Source organism: Pseudovirgaria hyperparasitica, assembly GCF_010093815.1.
Source record: "Pseudovirgaria hyperparasitica strain CBS 121739 unplaced genomic scaffold EJ05scaffold_15, whole genome shotgun sequence".
Taxonomy (NCBI): Eukaryota; Fungi; Ascomycota; class Dothideomycetes; order Acrospermales; family Acrospermaceae; genus Pseudovirgaria; species Pseudovirgaria hyperparasitica.
Window position 1 is genome coordinate 880,019 of NW_022985563.1, and position 22,638 is coordinate 902,656.

Consider the following 22,638-nt stretch of genomic DNA (forward strand, 5'->3'; position numbering starts at 1 on the left):
CGATACATAGAACCAGCCAGAGCCTTCAAAAGCCAGGCAGTTAGAGCAGCATGAGCATGTTAAGTTTATACCAATCTGGATATTTATGGCTTGCTGCAGATCATGCGGATCACGTAGACGGTCGTGATCACGTGAGTCAATGCCAAGCTCTTCTGACAACCTATTGCCCGGTACCACTACCTGTGCATTCCTGTCCGTCTTGCACTGCACCAACATCATCACAACATATCTAAGATCTTAAGAAATGCAATGACAAAATTGGCTCTTCGCTGAGCTACAGTCAGCTCTTTTCTCATGTCAATGTATCCCTCTCACTGCGCCGGAAACGTCAGCAGCAGCCAGCTGTCCACTGCATTCCAGAGTGGATACGCCGTGAATGCAAACAACCCTGTGTCAAGCTCGTCATGGCAGAACATAACATTCCCTGTCCCTGTCCCTGCGCCTGCGCCTAGGATGCCTTTGGTAAAATGATTCTGATGCCTGTCACTATGTCGACTTGTCGTACCGCATCCTTCACCATTTTTTCTCTTGAGAAGTTCCATACTATCCACACGCACTTTGCTATATTAAAACTACCTCTCATTGTAGGCTTCACCCCATATTTAGAAACACCGCAAATTCTGCTATTTCGCCATTCTTCGTTGCCCTCTCTTGCTTCACTATCCATCCCAACTTGGCGATATGCCTGTAGAACAGGGTCATCAGAATTTCCAAGTCGACGAGGAACTGCAAGATTTAAGTCACACGCCCTACGTACGTGTGAACCCTGTGGCGCCGAAAGTAATCACCAACTGACTGACTTGGCTTTAGTACCAAGATGAGGGTGGCCACACGTCGCAGTCCATACCAGACACACTGACAACTCTACAAGATGAATATGCTCAGAATTTATTATTGGCCCATTCGGATAGCCCCCGATACTCCATTCGAGATTCCCGCTACGATCTCAGAGAGACGTATGCGCCTGTTACGAACTGGACGAGAGACCCTGGCACTGGACAAGCACTCAGAGGTAGCTTTGGCTACCGCCCACAACTCATGCACTCTACGAGCTCGGACGACAGCTGGGTACAAAGACAACAGCCACATATTCTTGCAGAGAGCGGCCCAGGGGTCAAGCGCTCGCGAACGCGTAGGGTCAAGCTGGGCCAGAAAAACGTCCTTAGCATCGACTACCCAGTGCCCAGCGCTGTGAAGAATGCCGTAGAGCTACAATACCGCAATTCCGAGGGCGCTGTCCAAGAAGAATTCACACAAATGCGCTACACAGCTGCTACTTGCGATCCGAACGATTTCACGCTCAATAACGGGTACAGCCTCCGACCACAGACCTACAACCGCCACACCGAGCTCCTCATTGCAATCACCTATTATAATGAAGACAAGACTCTCCTTGCGCGAACTTTACACGGAACAATGCGCAATATCCGCGACATCTGCAACACAAAATCAAAGTTCTGGCATGTCGGAGGGCCTGCGTGGCAGAAGATTGTCGTCTGTCTTGTGTTTGATGGAATTAATAATGTCGACACTGAAGTCTTTGACGTCTTGGCGACAATCGGAATATATCAAGATGGCGTACTTAAGAAGGATGTCAATGGCAATGAGACTGTTGCACACATATTTGAATACACCAGCCCATTGTCTGTTACGCCGGACCAAGAGCTCATTCAACCTAGGAATGACAAGGGCAGTGCGTGTACGAATCTGCCACCTGTTCAATTCATCTTCTGTCTGAAGCAGAAAAACAGTAAAAAAATCAACTCACACCGATGGTTGTTCAACGCTTTCGGGAGGATCCTAAATCCAGAAGTTACCATTCTCATAGATGCAGGCACAAAGCCTGGGCCGGGCTCACTACGAGCACTATGGGAGTCATTCTACAATGATCGGGATCTAGGTGGTGCTTGCGGCGAAATTCATGCAATGCTGGAAGGTGGCAAGGCCCTTTTGAACCCGCTGGTTGCCATACAGAATTTCGAATACAAGATCTCCAATATTCTCGACAAGCCATTAGAAAGCGCATTCGGTTATGTTAGTGTCCTCCCGGGTGCGTTCTCGGCTTATCGCTTCCGGGCTATCATGGGTCGACCATTGGAACAGTACTTTCATGGGGATCATACCTTATCGAAACAGCTCGGTCACAAGGGCATTGACGGAATGAACATCTTTAAGAAGAACATGTTCCTTGCTGAGGATCGCATCCTTTGTTTTGAGCTTGTCGCCAAAGCCGGTCAGAAATGGTAAGTCGGCAGATGCTGGTTGTAGACGATGCAGGTTGACAATATGGGTTTGGCTGACATGTATCTCTGAATTATAGGCACCTTGGCTACGTCAAATCATCCAAGGGTGAAACGGATGTCCCGGATGGTGTTGCAGAGTTTATTGGCCAACGTCGACGGTGGCTGAATGGATCCTTCGCTGCATCCCTTTACTCTATGATGCATTTTGCTCGTCTCTACTCGTCTGGCCACAGCATCGTACGACTTGCTTTCCTGCACATACATCTCCTTTACAATTTCCTGAATGTGGTGTTTACGTGGTTCTCGCTCGCCGGCTACTACCTCACAACGACCATCATCATGGAACTCGTCGGCACGCCACAACCCATTACAAATTACCACGGCTGGCCCTTCGGCGACAAGGTTACGCCGGTCCTGAACGTGATCCTTGGCTGGATCTATGTTGCTTTCCTCGTTCTTCAATTCATCCTAGCACTCGGCAACCGTCCGAAGGGATCGCGGTACACGTACGTTGCATCTTTCATCGTTTTCGGTATCATACAAACGTACATCTTGCTCCTCACGGGATACCTCGTATACCGAGCCTTCAGTGCAGCACCAATTACCGAGCAGATATCCTTTGATTCTCTAGGGGCCTTCTTCAATAGTTTCTTCGGAGGGGGGACAGGTGTTGCCGGTCTAATACTGATCGCCATCGTGACTATCTATGGGCTCAACTTCGTGGCATCCATCCTATATCTTGATCCTTGGCATATGTTCCATTCATTTCCGCAATACCTTGTACTCATGTCGACGTATATCAACATCCTCATGGTGTATGCCTTCAACAATTGGCATGATGTCAGCTGGGGTACCAAAGGCTCTGATGTAGCCGACAAATTACCATCAGCTCAAACGATAGCTGGCGAGGCAAACGTCGTAGAGGAAATTGTGGAGGAGCAGGAAGATATCGACATGAAGTTCAAAAATGTCGTACTTCGAGCGCTTGCACCGCCCAAGGCCAAGAGTGCCCCCGGAAAGGAAGCCAAACCCGTAGATGACTCATACAAGAGCTTCCGCACGGGCTTGGTGTATTCGTGGCTGCTGTCTAATCTCATCCTCATCCTTATCGTCACAACAGATCGATTCCAGGCGGCGGGTGTGCCTTTGGCGTCCAAGACACGTACGCCAATCTATTTCCGAATTCTGCTGTATTCGACGGCTGTGCTTTCTATTCTCCGTTTCCTTGGCTTTCTAGTTTTTCTCGGGAAGACAATGATAGCGACATTGTTGAGGAAAAGGTGAGATCGAGGTGTTACAGCGCTTGCAAATCGTCCCCGCTGTGTCGCATCTCACTGGCATCTGGCGTCTCCTAGAAGACAACAAAGTGCCACTGGATCCGCTTCAGTTATCCGCATGTCATATTTCGTCTGCAGTACTGGTCTCGTCATGATTTCCTCCCTGTGCATACATGTCGTTCCGATCAGCAATCAGTGACTACATCGGTGAATGCACCCAAGCACCTGCAGCTGTGTTTACATACATAAGTTTGTCATGACCCCAAACGCACGCCTCCGTAGGATGCGATGATTACTAAGCAGCCACCTGTAACAACACGTGGCAATGCAGTCGCAGCAACAGTTACGTTCGCTACCGAAGTAGCACACTGAACGCCAGATCTACGAAGTTTGTTTTAGTACTCCACTGCTGCTCCTATTAGCGGTGACGTCCTGCAATAAAGGTAGCTTGTACAAGGGTACTGCAGCTAAGAGTCGAAGCGTCCTAGGGATATCAGAAGTGCATCTACTTGGCACTATAATGTGGAGTTGCACATAGATTTTACGTAGCAAGCACTTCTGTATCTAAATATGCACCGTCTCGTGCTCGATGAGTTATAGACCCGCGGTCTATGGTGGTTAACTGGCGATCATTTCTGCAGACTTTCCCACCTCGAGTTAGACTCCTGTAGAGGTATATACGCGTATAGAACAGACAGAACCCGGGGCCAGGATCTGAGTGAGGAGGATCATTCAGAGAAACCCCCCTTCCTGACGACTTTGGTATCGATTCTATGTCAGCGCATGCATTCGGATGCAAGACAGTTCTGGCTGACATCAGCTTGTTTCGGGCAAACAAGAGATCAATCATCATCAGTCTCGGAGCATATGAAATGAGAAGGGTAGACATACAGAGAAACAAGCTGCCCACGAATGTAGAGTGTAGAGGCGGAGGCGAAAACAAAAGTAGACTTTCAATAGCATCATATCCGATGGGCACCCGTCGTTCTTCTCTTCTATGCATTCAAGCATCCACTCTGGTATCAATTACAAACTATCTGGAGACCGTCTAATTTAATACATGACGTAGTAGAGATGAATGCTGTTGAGAAGAAATCCTACCTTTCACTATCTGAGCTCCCCAATAACATGTGAACAGCCACAATTTGTGGGTAAGCAGTCGTATCGCGCCGCAAGATACGTTCACACATCGCCCTCACCAAGTATCTCCCAGTACCCGCCGCTTTCGCATCCTATACCCTTGAGAGAACACTACTCCGAGAGCATATCAGCCCCGCAAATTCCACTAATGAAGCCGACTGTAAGATCTCGAAGATAGTGACCCGCGCCTTGACCTCACTGCTGATCCAATTGCGGAATCGCACAGCGACCAGTGAATCTACACCATGGTGTGTCAAGGGAACGGCGGGATCAATGTCTGTTGGGTCTATGTTGAATAGCTCCCCAATCTCAGCTGACAACAACTCTCGCACAAGCTGTTTGGCTTCTGGCTCGGCCATAGTCGGCCCTGTGTTAACAAACTCTCGAATGAGCGTTTGTACACGGCTTGCCGATGGGGATTGAATGTCGGTCGGTGATATATCGTCATCGCCTAACCTCAGTGTGCCGAATCGTTTGTCGCCCTTAATCCCTCGATCATCGGGAAGGGCCGCATACTGTGGGAAACACGTGATGGTATGGCTATGCGCTTGATCTCGACGGAGCGGATTCGTGATACCACCCTCGACAAGGCGCATTACGTGATCCACAGAGAGGCTAATGGCCGATACTGCTGTGCCTACACGCTTCATCACGTCTTCGCCCTGCTCCGCCACGTATCCAACGTCGTCCACAGCCCCTAGATCGATTGAGAGTGCAGGATGGCCGGCTTGGGTGCGGTGGCGAGCAAGCATGTCCTCAAATGTGTTTCCTGCTGCGTAGTTTGCCTGTGATGGATTGCCTGTTATGCCAGTACCTGAAGAAAGCATGATAAAGTAGTTCAATTCAGGTAAAAGATTGTGCAAGTTCCACGTTCCAGCAATCTTGGGTCTTACACCATTCTGCCATTGCTCGTATGTCATCCGCTCAAGCACTGTATCCTGTAGGCTTGTAAGAAGGAGTCATCAAGTAGGGTGGGAAGTACTCAGTGCTGCTTACATCAAGGACCATGGCAGCTTGAACAACTCCTCCGATAGGTGGAATGTCCTTCTCTCTCAAGTCCTGCACAAGTTGAAGTAATTGCTCATCGTTTGCAATATCGCAGTTCTGGATAAGCAGCCTACAGCCATGCTCTTGTGCCATCTCCCGAAGCGCTGCCGCGTTCCGGTGGGAAACGGCATTACGTGAAACGGCCACAATATTTTTGGCCCCTTTATCGATTAATCTCATGACGATGGTATTTCCAATACCAGTCAAACCCCCAACGACCAGATGGCTGAAGTCCATCTTATCAAGCTCCAAGACTGGTGTACGAGGAATTACACTGACGAGACTGTTGGGTTCCACATGGATTACCAACTTACCAGTATGTGTTCCCCCTTGCATGAACTTCATGGCCTTGCCCATGTCGGTAACACTAAATGTTGTGATGGGAACAACCGGTCTCAACTTTCCAGCATGATATAGTCTCATGATATCCTTGTAAGCGTCGGCTATCACCATTCGCTTCAACTCGCTGTAAGCTATTAGGTCGACTCCAGACATAGTTATGTTTCTCGCAAAGGGCGACATGTCGAGTCGTTTCGCTGCATGCAAGTCGATTTTGCCGATTTCGACAAACCGACCAAAGTCTGCGAGACACTGCCAGGTCGCTTTCAGCAGCGGTCCACCTAGGGAGTTGAGAACTACATCGACACCTTTACCATCCGTTGCTTTCATGACCCCAGTTACGAAAGAGGTGTTTCGGCTCGAAAATATATGGTCAGCTGGGATACCAAAGCTTTCCTGCAAAAGGAGGTTCTTTTCTTTGGTCCCACAGGTTGCGAATATCTCTGCACCAATAGACTGCGCCCACATAATAGCAGCCTGACCAACACCACCGGCAGCGGAATGAATGAGAATGCGTTCACCTTTCTGCAGTCGTGCGGTGTAGACAAGACTGATGTTCACTGTGAGGTGGACAATCGGGAAAGCTGCTGCTTCCTCCCAGGATAATTCGTCTGGAGCCTTGATCATATTCTCCCACCATCCTCTGCTAGTGCTGGCGAAACCGCCACGAAACGCACCACAGACACGATCACCGACCTTGAGACCGCTCCGGTCTGTTCCAGGGCCCAGGCGCTTAACGACTCCGGCAGCTTCGTGTGCAAGGGTCATCACTTCCTTCACAAAGCCTAGTGCTAGCATGAGATCTTGGAAGTTCAGTGCGAAGGCCTTGGTGTCGATTTCAATCATGCCATACGGAAGGTCATCATTTGCATCAGGTACCTCGTGGAAGGCGATATGGTCGAGCAAATCAATGGATCCCTCGGGCAGTTGATACTGCAAGTCTCTTCCTGGTACGCGCCACGGCTGAGGCTCGGCCAAGGACTTTTGTCCGCTGTTCGCCACATCTTGAGCTTCATCAGGATAGTATCGGAGGACATGCAGCACCGAGTCTTTGACTGCATATTCCCAGTCCATGTCACTGTCAGTGGTGGAATAGTCTAATGACTCTTCGAATACATGCATGATGTGCTGCACTGTTTCTAGACCCCAAGGATTCGTGTTGGTGTCGAAGTCGAGATGCACGCATCGCTTGTTCGTGTCTTCTCGCCGTAACGTTCGCAAAAGACCCGAGATCGATCCCCAATGAGGCTTTTCGGCATCAATAAATCCACCACGTCCAACCCAAAGAATTCCCATGCCATCCACCAAGAGATGCCGTAATTTCTCAAAGGTCTTTTGGTCCATCGAGCTGACCAGGCACCTACTCATTTCGACGGTGACGATATACAGAGTTTTCTCATCTGGCTGGACATCTTCGAGAAATTCAATGTGTGGCGATGTCCCGGTCTTGTGGTACAGTGTGGTAGCGAGCTCCCTATGCCAGTTTGGTGGAGCATCTCGATCTCCAACGATAGAGATGCGAGAGGGGAATGTGGGCATTTTAAATGCGGTACTCATTATCAGGCTGCTGACTTGAACTTCTGTATGCACGCAATCCTGAATGTTGAAATCGACCCCGGTGAATCCGCTTGATCGCAACACCTTATTCCATGTCGGTACGTTAGCGATAGCACTCATCTGGCGGTAGGGCTCTTCACCCAGCCACCAGCCTGGTAGAGTCCCGAAAATGAGCTCGAAATTGATGCTATGCTGTGTTCCTTCCAGGTAGATCAGCTTGCCTCCAGGCTTGAGAAGCGTTCTCACATTTGTTAATGTGTTTCTCAAGCTGACTGTGGCATGCAACACTTGCGACGCGATGACCAGGTCATAAGTTCCAGCATCAAAGCCTTGTTGTATCGGGTCGGCCTCAATATTCAGTTTCCGAAAATCCATCTTGCTTCTGCAATGAGCAAACTTTTCTTTTGCTGCGGCAAAGAAGTCGCTGGAGATGTCAGTGTAGTCGTAGTGGCCGACCAATGTCTTCGTTGCTCGTCTCTCGTCTTTCGCACTAAAGGCTGCCAGAGCATACGTAGTGGCACCGCCAGTACCAGCGCCAATCTCCAAGACTCTTGCACCAGGGTTCTTGACGGCATAGAGCTCCAGTGTCCTTCGCAGGTGCTGATAGGTATGGTTGAACTGGGGTGTCTCGGCATAGTAGCGTTCGAGTAGACCACCCTCTGTCATAATTTCCAATGCGTTGATATCGCCTCGAATGATCTGGGCAAGATGTCTCCCTATGTCCACGAGAAGTCGTCCACCGGCGTTCTTCTTGGCCACGGCGTCTAATAACGTTTCCCGGTGTGTCTGAGAGGTTGAAGTCCAGGCGCTTGCCCGAAGCCCGTGTCCGTTTTCTAGCTGCCCTGTTTCCACCGCCACAGTGATGGCCTTCATCCATTGGAAGTACCTTTTATGATACGACTGCCATGTCTCAGAATCCTCCGACTGAAGCTCAGTAAGCGCTTCAACCATTAGGTAATACGCAGCTTCGCGATATGACCTTTCATCAGCTAATTCTGCTTCCGAGAGAGCTATCTGCATTGACTCCTTCACAGCTTGGGGTACACGGTGAAGCACGTCAAGCTCCCATCGCGCCTGAGAATGGGCTCGGAATACGTTATCTGTGGGCTCCTCATCGGCGGCGACCCTCTGCACACGGAAGTTGCTTATCTCCAATGCCAGGCCAAGTTGGTCATGCTTCGGCTCCATGGTAACTGTTCCTGCAAATATTCCGGCATCTTTGCGACAGCGTTGTAACTCCACAGTTGACGTTAGAGGCTTACCAGTCTCTGGTAAAAGGCCTCGTGGGACAGTCATGCTACCAATGGACCGCGGAACCATCATGGCACCTTCTCTTGCCTCTCTGGGCAGTGAAAAATAACAAGTCTGGAAGATGGAGTCCAGAGTAATTGGGTGTAGGACGTATTCATTGTGTTTATTCTGTGCTTCTGCAGACAGTCTAAACGTAGTGGTAGATTTTAGACCAAGGATACGACTCGCATCCAGGTGCCGGAACGTCGGGCCATGGTATATACCCATCCGCCGTAGACTGTCAAAGACGACTTCTGCATCAACCACCTCTCCCTGGTTCTCTGGAACGTGGGGGCTGACGCCATTGATGGCATCATCTGATCCCGGGAACGTAGTCTTACTAGGCAATATATCTTCGGTGGAGACGAAGCCGATGCAGTGTCGTGACCAGGCGTCGTTTGGACCAATGGAGAACAGCTCAAATTCGTGCCATCCCCTGTAGTCCAACTCCTTATCGCTACAATCGCGGAGCGTGAAGACAACTTCAACGCCTGTTGCGTCCGGAGGAATCACAAGGGCGCTCTGAATATCGACATCGCGCAGACGGTACGCCGCCGGATCTTGCTTTGCTCCAGCAGACATCTTGAGCTGCCGTACGGCCTCGATAGCCATGCAGACATAACCGGCCCCGGGGAATACAGTCTTGGACTCAAGTTGGTGGTCAGATAGCCAGGGGAGATCAGTGGTGCGGAGGAAGTTGCGCCACGTGGGAACTAGACTATTCGTGCCTGGTGCAGAGCTTCCTAGAAGTTCGTGGGGAGGATAGCGGCGATATCGGTTCTGGTGTGATGTGCGTGGCTCGACCGTGTATGTGTTGCGGTGATCCCAGCAGTACGTGGGTAGATTTGGAACGAAGGAGGCAGATTCCCCCGACGGGTGGTTGACAACATAGAGGTCGACGGGACAGCCTCTTGTCACAAGATCACCAGCTGCGGCCTGCATTGTCTTAACAGCGTCTGCATTTCGTCGTAAACATGTGGTGTAAGGAATGGGTGTTTGGGACAAAGTCTCCTTGATGGCGCCTGAGAGTGTATTGTGGGCTCCGATCTCGAGCAGAACATCGACACAGGGAGTGTGATCGCTAGCACCGTTGGGCGTCTTCTGCCCATCGCTCCCATACACCATGCATTCTAGGGCGCTGGAGAATAAGACTGGACTAACGAGGTTCTTGACCCAGTGCTTCGCGTCAAGACCTTCGCCGGTACCGAGGAGGCGACCGGTCACAGGTGAGGCGAATGGGATTTTTGGAATGCTGCTTTTACTGCCGACTTTACTGTTCAGCCGATCCTCGTATATCTCAGCCACTTGCTGCATGTGATGAGAGTGGTATGCCACTGGGACATTCAATTTCCTTGCAGACACTGCGTCGTTGGCCAGTCGTACGGCAACCTCATCGAGGGCACTGAGATCGCCGGAGAGTGTGACACTGGCTGGGCTATTGACACAAGCAACCACAATCTTTCCGGTCGATGTGTCCTTGATATACTCCTCCGCCTCGTTGGCGCTTAGTCGCGCGGCCATCATCCCGCCCTTCAAGCCACCTTCATCTCGGTGTCTGGCTGCGATCGAGCCGCGATGATAAACCACGCCCAGCGCTTCTTCAGCAGTGAGCATACCCACAGCATATGCCGCCGCTATCTCTCCACTGGAATGGCTAGCCACAGCTGCTGGTACTATACCCCATGACTTGAGCAGATCCACCAAACAAATCTGTAGCGCGACGTTTGCGGGCTGGCTAATCTCTGCGTCGTCAATACGGGACGTTTCTGCGTTGCGGCACAGCTCGTCTGAGATATGTTAGTGTATAATGCGGGATGGGAATGGACAAGCTGCTGTCTCACCATAGAGTGACCAGGATGCGCCGTGTGACTCCTGGAGAATTGACGTGCACTTGCGCATGGCATCACTGAACACAGGATAACGAGCAAGGAGCTCACGACCCATTCCAGGCCATTGCCCACCTTGCCCGTTGAAGACAAATCCTATGCGAGGGGGCGTACCGGCACGAATGCTCTTGAATTGTTGGTCCTCGAGCTTCTCAGCTAACTGTTCGACACTCATTGCCTGAATTGCCGTCGACCATTGGAAGCGAGATCGTCGTTCGCTAAGAGTGTAGGCTACGTCAGCAAGGGATAGATTATGATCCTGCCGTAGTGACTCTCTAAGGTGGACGGAAAGTTTTTTTGCCATTTCCGAGACACCTGCCGAGTGCCGCGCGCTGAGTATAACTACGTATGACTGGGACACATCAGCGTCCTCGCTCATGTCGACTGTAATGCCATTGCTGACAGAACTTTTACTTGTGCCCTTCTGTCCGTTTATATTAGATATATGAGATGAGGTCCAGAGAGCTGCCGTTCGCGGCGCTGCCTCCATAATGACATGGACATTCGTGCCTCCATAACCGAAGTTATTGACCGACGCCCGTAATGGTGCCCCGGCCGGCCACGGAGTCGTCTCAAGTGGTAACTTCAGATTCCACTCTTCCAGACGTATCGCCGGGTTAGTTTTCTCGTAATTGATATGCGGAGGAATGATCTGATGTTGCAGTACAAGGGCGGTTTTGATGACCGCTGCCAGCCCGCTTACGGGTTCTGTATGGCCCAGGTTTCCCTTACAAGACCCTACGTACACTGGCCTACCCGGAGCCCTCGACGCACCAAACGTAGTCGCCAGCGCCTCTGCCTCGATCGGATCCCCAGTCGGCGTTCCGGTCATATGTGCTTCGATATACGCCGTATCGGCAAGATTAAGCCCGGCACGCCGGTAGCAATCCCGGATTAGCTCCTGCTGTGCTCGCATTGCCGGCGACGTTATAGTCCCTGTCTTACCGTCTTGGTTCATCACAGACTCTCGTATAACAGCATGCACATGATCTCCATCCCGCAGTGCCTCATCAAGGTCTTTCAGTATCACAACCGCCATGCCCTCGCCACGCCCATAACCATTTGCGCGCTCGTCCCACGGTAGACATTTTCCCTGCGGGCTCAGTACTCCCAGGTTCGATAGTGCGATCACTAGGTCTGGGTTCATGGACAGGTGGGCGACACATGCAATCGCAATTTTCGCCTCTCCACTGCGGATACTCTGCGCCGCGAGGTGCAGAGCCGCCATACCGCCCGAGCATCCTGTATCTGTAGTGACGCTGGGCCCGCGCAAGTCGTAGAAGTGCGAAATGCGATTTGAGTACATGGCGGCACCATTGCCAGTGAAGTAAGACGCGGGTAGCGTTTCGGGGTCCTTTATAAGGCGGTCACTATAATCACGGCCGAATGTGCCTGAAAAGACCGAGGTGTTTGAACCGGCCATGCGTTCGAGTGTGTAGCCGGCATCTTCGAATGCTTCGAATACTCCTTCCATCGAGAGTCTCAGCTGAGGATCCATGGCCTCCGCCGCCTCCGTTGCAACTCCGAAGAATGGCGCGTCGAATGCGCTGATGTCCTCGTCGAGGAAATACCCTCCCTGTACATGATGCTAATTTTCTCATTAGTATCGGTTGATTCATAATATCGATCTCGCTAAGAGTAGGAGTGTGACTTACTCGGTCTAGTCGCTGCTGCTCAGGGTGGTACAAGGACGCACCGTCGAAGCGTGTGGCTGGGATTGGGGACCATGCGTCTGTACCAGAAGAAAGGAGAGTCCAGAGCTTGGATGGTGTGCTTGAAGAACCTGCGAAGCGGCAGCTTAAGCCAGTAATGGCTAATGGGCGAGAAGATGGTGGTTTAGGCGATGGAGGTACCATTTTGGACGTTGAAGATTTGTGGAAGTTGAGATGTAGGAACTGGGAGAGAAGAAAGCAGAGAACTGGCTGTTTCAGACTGGGACTGGGCTACGTGAAGTTAACTTGAATGTTAAGTTGCCATATATGTTGTGTTGCGTACAAGCACTCGTCCATTCACTCACGCTCACACGCACACATACGCGTAGCCAAATTACACGCGCGTGCGATGTGAAATTGTTCTTGAAAACATTTGCCCACTCGTATTATTACTTATTTCTACTCAGCGCAAATATCTTCCTCGGGCACATTGCGAGGATAATATAAGTCTCCAATCCATCGCAAACAGACATGACTACCGCAAATAGACATTACCACCGGAAGCAGACATTCACGTCGCACATACAACCCCTGCCAACTTGCGAAAATACTCCGAGCGCATCCATGTCCACCGCCCACTTTATTAGTGATCTAACAATAATTTCAGGTGCATGAGTCAACATTGTATAGTGAAGAGCCAACATAGCAAGTAAAGAGCTAAAATCGTGGGTGAAGAGCTAACCGCGTATCCCTGCACGATCCTCGGAGAATTTTGATAGTATGTATGGCGTGAAAATTAATCAACCAGAGTGTGGAGAAGAGTTTAAGTTATTAATTCTGCCTGGCCTCGGCAAAAAAAGACGTGGTCCCTGAGGAGAAACTGAGCCACCGGCAGTTGCAGCGTTGGGAGCGCTGTATGCTGTACACGTGGAGAGATTTCAGGCCCGGCGATACTATCGGAGGTAGCTCCGAACGTAATTGTAGAGCCGGGGAAATGTTGTGCCTACCACTGATCTCCAAGTTCAGGTAGCTTCATAATGATATGCCATGAATGCACCGCAATATCGTTCAGTATGGCCGATGGTTTGGGGGATGGGGATGAGCGATAGAAGAGCTATTTGTACAGGCTTCTGCTTGTAGGACAACCCCTGGTAGTGTGAGATGCCGCAATCGCATCATGCCTGTATGAGGATTTTGGGCATCCATATATATGACTTATTGCAGATTTAGTCACACTAAACGTACTGTTGGGGTGGACATTGACTATCCCATGAACAGTATATGTTTTACTGGTTAGAAGAAGTTACAATGTTATAGGCATTGTAGCTAGTTAAAAGACTACTACAATTGAAGCTGGAAAGCTCTAGTCCTTGCTGGTCATCTATGAAGCTGCATATTTGGCTCTGCGTCTGAAAAGTATCAAACTATGTGGCCAAGAAATGATACTAAGCATCCCTTTTCACCTCCCGTAGCTTCAAAGGTAAAGCCGGCTTTGTCCAGCTCAAATAACTTTTCATGCACCGCATATCATCCTCGGTAGACCATAATCTATTTGACTCCTTCGGATCTGCTAGCTCCGAATCGAAATTCCATATAAAGTTGGCAAGAATCAAGCAAAGTTCGAAATAGGCAAGCTGCTTACCAATACAAGCACGGGGACCTACAGAGAATGGCTGTGAAGCTGCCAAATTATCTCCTGCAAACTGGTCATCCCAATCAGGATGATCGCGTGAAAGCCAGCGCTGTGGGCAAAACTCATTCGGGCGAGCGAAATTGAACTCCATGTGCGTAATGGCGAAAGATGGCACAGCAACAGTGCATCCTTTAGGTATAGACTCGCCACATATGACAGCACCTCCTATCGGAACTACTCGCTGTTGGCTCACGGCCGCAGCTGGGACGAGTCTCAAGGTCTCATTGATCGTTGCGTGGAGGTACGGCAGATTGTCCGGCTGGAGATTAGCCCAGCGAATGTCTTCAACCCTCTTGAACTTGCCACGGATCTCCCCCACCACCCGGCTGTAGACATGTCGGTCTGCATTGATGAAATAGGCCCACGGCGTCAAGGTACTGGCAGTTGTTTCACTGCCTGCACTCACGAGTAAAACCATATTGATCATCAGTTCCATGTCTGAAAGGTCTTGCCGGGCCTCTTTGCTCTTAAGCACAAAGTACATTAGATCTTTGTGGTCTCTATCTCCGTCCTTGATACGTTTCTCGGTCGCCACCTTTGCTTTTTCAAAATGCAAGCGTCGCCATAGTGCTGCGCTCTTTGGAAGAAGTAATTTCTTGAAGATAGACTCAGCGTAGGTGTCCACTCCAGTCAGTCGTCTTATAGCTTGCTCCCAAGCTCCGCTCACAAAGACATTGATAATTGCGAGTGACCAGTCAGTATCAGCTTTTTTGTCGAGGCATCCAAAGGTCTCCCCGAAAGTAAGTTCGCCCATGATATCAAATGTGGTATAGGTGACTATAGCTATCAGCTTTCAATCAACATTGAAAGAATACATATCGCCACTTACACCAATGTAGCATGTTTGGGTGCTCGCCCTTGGCCGCGTAATCTTTCATCACTTGCATGAGTTTTTGGACCTGCCCTAGAATAATTTCTTGTTGGTTTAAGAGCGCGCCAGTCGTGAAAGAATGTCCTAGAGCTCTGCGATGGCGACTATGATCCTTAGTCGCCAGAGGTGCCATCGTCAATCCAACACTCCCTTGGACCTTTGGAACTGCTCCAATGAAAACTGGATGTTTTTCCATGTTGGAGTTACCACCCTAAGAGGTACGAGTTGGCTGGAATGTACGCTCATTGTAGATATATGAACACTCACTCTGTCGTAGATATTCTTCCAAGCATCTGAGTTCACAAAACTGAGCTCACTCGGGCCCACTCGTACAATCGCACCATACTTGCTGTGAAGTTTTCTGTAGTACGCATGCTGGCGACCTGCTGCTAGTGCAACTGCTGCCGGGATTTCGCTCAAGCTATTGAGCCAGGGGCCAGGGTATTTGCTCAAAGGGTGGAACACTCGTCTCTGCACGATGAACACCACTATCGCAAATGGAATCTGGAGTCTTATCAGTTGATTTCCTGGGACTCGAGTCACTCCAGAGTACTTACAACGCATAGAAGTAACGATTGAGGAATTAGAACCATAGTTACGACGATGTAGACGTGTTTGAGCTAGTGATCATACCTCGAATAGAGTAAAGGAATACTTGTCGTGATGGATACTTTGGCGCACTTCAGTGACCATCGTATTTATGTCGCATTGTATTAAGGTCAGTCATCACATGATGACATTGAGCATGAATAGGATCGAATGATTTGGTAGAAACGACTCTTGGCCTGGGGCAAACCGCAAAACATTTGTCCGAAGCGCCAGCATCCGTAAATGACGCCCTAGTCACACCAAATGGTATTTGTCGCCTGATGCTGAATACAGCTTCTACCTCCATGTTGAAATTGAAATTGAATAGTATTTGGCGGCTGTTGCCGATGAGGAAGAAGAAAATCGATACGACCTGTCATCTTCACCGCGCGACTCTGTGTGTGACCGTCGTATAATCACACAATCATGAAAGCCGAGCTTGTTGGTCATCATCGCATCTACTCGGAGCATGAGGATGCTTCGAAAAAGACAGCAGTACTACCAGCTATCGATAGCTGGGGTGCTTACTGGAGAACAATTGTGGCTATATACTTCTTCGAGTCGTACAGCGGTCTGGACGTCTTCAGCGATCTTCGAAAAAGCCTGAGCAGAGCACTAGACAGAGTCCCCCATCTGACTGGTACTCTGGAGCCAACATCTATCAAAACAAGCGACGAGCCAGTCCGTACTTTCCGAAGGGTGAAGGTCACATGGGGGTCTGGTACTCCAGGCGGTGAATTGCTCGAGTGCAAAACAAACGCACGCATCAAGTCGCTCATACCACCTTCTGCTCAAGCGTCAAGCTTTGTGTGGGACCGATCTGATAAAGCACTTGAGGCACTCTTTCCTAAATGTCTTTCCGAAACGTCAGGACTCCGTATTCAGCTTACCAAATTCACATGTGGAGGCTTCTCAATCGCTATTGATATGGATCATGCCTTGGCAGATGCATATACAGTCGCATTATTCATAGGGTATTGGTCATCAGTGCATAATCAGATGTTCCCTACTACAGCAGAGCCGTGCCAATCTGCAAAATTGCCTGATCTCCTGTTCAGCCCCAGCATTGTGGAAGACAAGATACCAAGCGATGGCAAAAAACTTCTGATGCTGGAGAAATCTACTCATCTGCCTACTCGTCGTCCTGACTTTCGATTTCTATCCGCACCGAACAAGGAAATCATAGTCTCGCGTGATGGGCCTATACCAAATATGAAAAGACCAAACTCAGTCAGCACTCAGTATCTATTCCACGTCTCGGAGTATGACTATGAGCGGATTACGCGTGGGGTACAGGCCACAGCAGATGTTCAGGTTACAGATCAGATAGCTTTTACTGCTTTCCTTTGGGCTGCTCTGAATCAAGCGCGACTACACTGCGGACGTCATTCCCTCGATTTGCATCTATCGCTCAGCCTTCGATGGACCCTTGGCCTCCCAGAAGGACTAGTAGGTAGCCCCTTAGTTGCAGTCATGTTTGACAGCGGAGAGGATCTCCACACCGTTCGCAGAAGACCATCGGTGCTTGCAACAGCCATCACAGAGACACTTGAAAAGTACACAGAGGACGCTCTTCTTGGTATAGTCTACGACGCGAGTATGCGTGACAGTCCCACCAGCTCCTCGAGGGGTACTGAGAAGAGCGAGCGTATGGAGCTCACGTCCGGCGTTGGATCTATCTCAAGTGCTCCTATCTTTGGTTCGTGCAGACCATTGTTCATGGCTCCTCCAGCTTTGCCTGTCGAGAACTTGTTTATCATGGCAGACTGCTTGTCATCTAATGCTGGGACTACTGCGAAACGATATGCCGATGGTTACAATATATTTGTCAGCTTGCCTAGGGACGTATACTGTAGTCTAATACAGGATCCGGCCTTCAGTGCTTTTGAGGTGCTGGACGATCTCTAGAGGTACTGTTAACTTATATATTCTGTTGAGATCTCTGATTCTGCGCATCGGGGTGCGACATTATTGAGATACGTTCTACAGTGTAAATGGAGTCTATGTAGTCTTTACACATGATTTGCATAGGGTTAGGAATTGAGTTAGGCAGATTCTTAGTGTGCATATCATAGGTTAGGTGGAGAAATGAGAAGAGACTGTCTCATGAAAAAGAGATACCAATACAAGTCTCTAACCATTGAATTCATCGACCGGAGTGCTCTAGCTATTCACGAAAATTCTATCTGATACATATTTTAGATTCATAGTTCCAAGGTAAAGCAGTTTGTATACAATGGTGGAATTGTAGAAAGTGGACTCGAGTAAGGGAAGTAGGAAGGTCATTTCACAATTTTCATATCGCGCACAAACTAATAGCTTGAATAGCCAACAATCGAGTCAATACTCTAACGCAAACGCTATTGACCGTGAGAAGTGCCTGCTAAGTTTGCGAGAAGACTTCATTAAGCTCTGGGAAGATGAGCGCAGCTCTTTCATGGAGCGTATCCAGATGTGCTGACCAGGTGCTCCGACAGGACAGACAAAGCACAACACCTCCAAACCGACCATGTGCTTCTGCACCATAGTAATCTCGAAAATTACAGCTGGAGCAGTTCTGGTCGCTTTCAAGGTAGCCACAAAGCCCAGGAAACATGTATATCTCACTTCCGGTGGACACAAGATGACGAAAACGATCCTCGTCCTTCATCCGTTCGTCATCAGAGTCAACCCTGTACCAAAGCTTACGATTCTTCCTGGCTTGATCAACAACATCTCGAGTTTCAGAGCGTCCGATTGTGAGTTCTTCCTCAACAAATCTGTATCGTCTCATCATTATATGGATGGGACCTCCAAAGAAACGCACAAAATTTAGAACGGGTGTGTACTCAGCTCTTCTAGAGAGGGCCACATCAAGGGCCCATAGGACCTCTCGAGCCTGATGGAAGGCGGTTATGCGCTTGTCCGACGGCATATAGGCGAATGTGCTGTTAGTTTCCCCCTCGCTCCGATGTTTGAAGAATGCTACTGCATCATAGAGGGTGTCTCCAATCTCTGTGAGGATCTCGTACTCGCCATCTGACAACTTCACACTGTCAAGATCATTACAAGCCAGTGCGGAGGCTATAGTAAATCGGGCCAGGGCGTCTGCGTCCCTCATTCTGAACCCTGGCGAGGGGAGCGAGCAAGCGCATTCACATATCGCCGAAAGAGGACACCATTGCGGCGGTTGCTCGACTTGTCTGCAGTTATCAGCAGGAACGACCTATATTCACGGCACATATTTTCACTGTTGGGTTCAAAAGTCAGTTATGGCTCTAATAGCGGGTGGAGCTCTTACTAGTCTGCCGTCCCGGCGAACAGATCGTCGAGAACTTCTTGAAGATTATATCCTAGAATATTGTCTCCTGCTGTTACATCGACTAGGCTTCCTTTGAACTCTGCAATAACACCCATGATGATGATCCGCATGAATGCGATGTACCGCTTCCAATTTGTGTATTGCGGAATAACACATCGAGTATACTCCCATGCACAAGCGAAGACTTCTTGTTTGACAACAGTCGACATGTTGAGACTCTCCAGGTCATTGGCAATCTCGCTGGGATAGTACCACTTATTCTTTGGAGTGAGCTTGTCAGGCTTCTGTATAGGCTCATGTCCAAGATTTGGGCTTTGGTGATTCTCGATAGAGCTGACAAAGTTTGACGTATACTGCGTGGATGAATAAGCAAATGTTATCGAGCTTTATATTAGTTGAAAGATGACAAACCGCTTGCCAAAGTACCCCCACCTGTTTGAGAATGTCAATTCCAAACATTGAAAGGTCTATGATTATGATTTTCACTATCTATAATCGTCGTGTTGAGTGTAATCTTGGATATCGAGTGGAAATCAGAGGGTTGCACAACGTATTATCATAGTAAGTTATTGTTTCCAACCTTTGTAGTAAAGCCAAAGAAGGCGACTTCCACGTGCATCTTCAAAAGTTTACGGCTCCTGCAAGCAAGTCCCTGTAATAAAGCCCATGAACCATTAGCGCAATATTTTCTCACATTGGCAAGGGTGAATTTGTGCGGTAGAGAACTTTACCAGACCGTAGTAGCCTTGCCTTAATTATGGGAGGCATTCTAAAGGGGACGCTCAAACTTTACTATAATTACTTCGAATGAAAGTAAGCCACACTACTTTACAACCATTAATAAATTTAATTCGGGTCCTTGGGAAAAGAAGTGGGTTTGACTTAGAAAGATATTCGCAAGTCGATAATACATTTAGATTGCTGTGTTCTCAAGACGCTAAACCGCTACAAGCTGGCCATGGAGCCATGTTAGGTGACCCACTCTCAAAGACCCGAATAGGGGGTTCGGGTGAATTGTCGTGATGAGTCCCGGGATAACTCTGCATGAGAGACTGAAATTGATTGGCTCCAGGGTACGCACTTCACTTATACCCAAATATTGGCGTTCAATTGATTTGCCGATGCCAGTCAAAGTGTTTGAAATGCCCGGCGGATGAAAGAAAATCACCTCACATGAGAGCTGCATACGGCTCAGCCTACACAGGAAGCCAGCGAATGAGGTGATTGAAATGGAGGTAGCGGGATTCTATCTGATGTAAGCCTGTCTACCAGTAGACGATATGAGATGAATGCTTTCTAGATTGTGCCTGATTCGAAGTCTGAGGAATATCTGACAGTGTCTACTAGCTAAGAGACATGACATTCAACCCGACGTACAGCCTTCGAACCATGGGCTCTTCTCCGTCTATCACTGAGCAGGAGGTTAGATCTGGAAGTCATAGTCTTATCTTGATCATCGTCGCAGCTAGCTTTCTAATCTGGCTCCTCTTCTCCGGTGTCTGGTCCTACCGCCGTCTATGTCACATTCCGACTCCTTCAAGACTCGCTGGCCTATCGTACCTCTGGTTAGGATATATTACCTGGAGTGGAAAGCAATACTGGGTTCATCGCGATCTACATAAAAAATATGGTCCCTTGGTCCGCATTGGTCCAAATGAGGTGATGACAGATGATCCTGAGATTCTGAAGAAGGTTGCATCGACAAATAGCACCTACCGCAGAGCAGAATGGTATCTGACGGGAAGGTTCAACCCCTACTTCGATAACTTGTTCACTATTCTTGATCCAATCCCACACCAGAAGGCCAAACAACGTTCTATGCCAGCTTACTTGGGGAGAGAGACACCTGGATTGGATGTTATCATTAACGACAAGGTGAAACTTCTCATTAAAGTACTGTGTGACCGACATTTGACTTCTGATCCCGGGCAAAATCCGCCACTTGTCAATCTAGGAGTGATTACGAACTATTTTACGATGGATGTTATTACACACCTCGGGTTTGGTCACGAAACAGGATATCTCCGAGACGATCAAGACCATTATCGCTTTCTTGAAGGTGTACGCAGACTCTGGCCTCAAATGTCGACTGTTTCTGAGGTCCCTTGGATGCGTAGGGCCCTGTTCTCGACCCCAATGCTAAAGCTGTTCGGTCCAAAACACACAGACAAAGAGGGTTTCGGGGCGCTCATGGGGTGAGTAGTTCGATTCTATGTATACTGCGGCTAGACTAACATCCAAGTGCTGCTCGCGAACATGTTAATCGCCGATTCGAGTTGGGAGAGGGAAAGAAAAGTGACATGCTGGTATGATCTGTTTGTAACGTGAAGTAGTCTGATATTCACCAAGGACGTCACAGGAAACATTTATCAAGCTAGGGTTCAATCGCCAGGAGTGCGAGTCTGAAGGGCTCTTTCTCCTGCTATCTGGCACTGAAAGTACGGCATGTGCTATGCGCCAGATCTTAGTCCACGCCATTACTGCCCCAGCGATATACGATATGGTAAAGGAAGAGATCATGCGTGCCTGTCGCGAAGGGTCGGTGTCCTATCCCATCACCATGGTGGAGGCCAAGAAGCTTCCTTGTCTCCAGGTACCTTAAACTATCACATGAAACACCAAGAGTATGCTTACAGGTAGTACAGGCCATCATCTATGAAGGCATTCGAATGCGACCACCTTTGCTTGGAACTTTTCCCAAGGTTGTTCCATCCTCTGGCGAAACGTTTCATGGCCACTTCATCCCAGCAGGGACGTCGATTTGCACCAACGGGTCATCATTGTTGCGCTCCAAGACTCTATTCGGGAACGATGCCGAGGTGTATAACCCCATGCGATTCATTCATCTAGAAAAATCCAAACGTGAAGAGATGGAGCGTAACGTGGAGCTTACGTTTGGTTATGGACAATGGATGTGCGCCGGCAAGACAATCGCTTTCATGGAAATGAACAAAGTAATATTCGAGGCAAGTTAGCAGGATCATGAATCTTACTGCGAACTGACCGTGTCCGATTAGTTACTCCGTCACTTTAACATTCAGTTGGTCGACCCGTTGAAGCCCTGTGATGTAAAGAGCTATGGAGTGTTCCTTGAACCCAATCTTTATGTGCGCATTACAAAAGATCAGAACGTATCTTTAGGAGTGAAAGCATGAACTAGTCAGGGGGGCGACGGTTGCACTTTCTCTGCGTTTTGAGCCTACTTTTTGCCTTGCGAACGTAAAGCTCGATCAGAGCACATGTACTTAGGTGAATAGGTACCAATTCATGTCCATGTTCGATACTGCAGAATGTCGCAAACTTTGAGCTACTCGATGCAGAATCGTGTTTCTCATAATGCCCTTGAACAATGACATCAAGAATCGTTGTCAGCCGACTGCCTCAGATGAATGTGAGACCAATTAAGCAGCTATTAGCCCATTGGATCACACAAACATCTAAAGTTTTCCACCTTTACCGTGATATGAAGGCAAGCATGTCGCCAATGCTTTGCTAGGGCTAACGAACATGTCCTAATTACTTGGTAAGCCGGAGAAACATTATTGTTAATAAAGTAACGACGTGATATCAAGCAGTTCCTAGCGCATCGACCTAACCTCGGTCTTTCTTCCACAAACCATAATAATACAGATAATGAGCTCTACCGATTCATGAGTGCTCCGGCTAAATTATAATCCCTGTCGGAGAAACTTCTAGCTCTTACTATTTAGGTTCCATCTAGCTACCGATTGGCAGCGTATAGTAAGGGCAGCTA

General features: G+C 48.9%; 6 protein-coding genes across 6 annotated transcripts; 3 read left to right on the top strand and 3 right to left on the bottom strand.

Moving 5' to 3' along the window:
• Positions 1-1,038: 1,038 nt before the first annotated feature.
• EJ05DRAFT_443013 (uncharacterized protein) lies at positions 1,039-3,527 on the top strand (the record flags this gene model as incomplete). The annotated part of the gene is made up of 2 exons (XM_033742063.1): positions 1,039-2,243; positions 2,321-3,527. 2 exons carry the CDS (start codon positions 1,039-1,041, stop codon positions 3,525-3,527), a joined length of 2,412 nt encoding a protein of 803 aa, XP_033597387.1.
• A 983-nt stretch (positions 3,528-4,510) lies between these two features.
• On the bottom strand, positions 4,511-12,635 carry EJ05DRAFT_533126 (polyketide synthase-like protein; the record flags this gene model as incomplete). The annotated part of the gene is made up of 5 exons (XM_033749110.1): positions 4,511-5,598; positions 5,657-10,680; positions 10,735-11,431; positions 11,465-12,367; positions 12,435-12,635. 5 exons carry the CDS (start codon positions 12,633-12,635, stop codon positions 4,753-4,755), a joined length of 7,671 nt encoding a protein of 2,556 aa, XP_033597388.1. The 3' UTR covers positions 4,511-4,752.
• A 1,241-nt stretch (positions 12,636-13,876) lies between these two features.
• EJ05DRAFT_494376 (cytochrome P450) lies at positions 13,877-15,588 on the bottom strand (the record flags this gene model as incomplete). Its single annotated transcript, XM_033746191.1, has 4 exons — positions 13,877-14,901; positions 14,954-15,206; positions 15,263-15,499; positions 15,553-15,588. 4 exons carry the CDS (start codon positions 15,586-15,588, stop codon positions 13,877-13,879), a joined length of 1,551 nt encoding a protein of 516 aa, XP_033597389.1.
• Positions 15,589-16,009: 421 nt separating this feature from the next.
• Positions 16,010-17,491, top strand: EJ05DRAFT_442931 (transferase family protein-like protein; the record flags this gene model as incomplete). Its single annotated transcript, XM_033742059.1, has 1 exon — positions 16,010-17,491. One exon carries the CDS (start codon positions 16,010-16,012, stop codon positions 17,489-17,491), a length of 1,482 nt encoding a protein of 493 aa, XP_033597390.1.
• Positions 17,492-17,966: 475 nt separating this feature from the next.
• EJ05DRAFT_494378 (uncharacterized protein) lies at positions 17,967-19,503 on the bottom strand (the record flags this gene model as incomplete). The annotated part of the gene is made up of 4 exons (XM_033746192.1): positions 17,967-18,691; positions 18,742-18,812; positions 18,864-19,156; positions 19,465-19,503. 4 exons carry the CDS (start codon positions 19,501-19,503, stop codon positions 17,967-17,969), a joined length of 1,128 nt encoding a protein of 375 aa, XP_033597391.1.
• Positions 19,504-20,113: 610 nt separating this feature from the next.
• EJ05DRAFT_533127 (cytochrome P450) lies at positions 20,114-22,495 on the top strand (the record flags this gene model as incomplete). The annotated part of the gene is made up of 6 exons (XM_033749111.1): positions 20,114-20,139; positions 20,327-21,079; positions 21,127-21,190; positions 21,244-21,477; positions 21,530-21,850; positions 21,902-22,495. The coding sequence occupies 6 exons, from the start codon at positions 20,114-20,116 to the stop codon at positions 22,037-22,039; spliced, it is 1,536 nt and encodes a 511-aa protein (XP_033597392.1). The 3' UTR covers positions 22,040-22,495.
• Between the last annotated feature and the right edge of the window lie 143 nt (positions 22,496-22,638).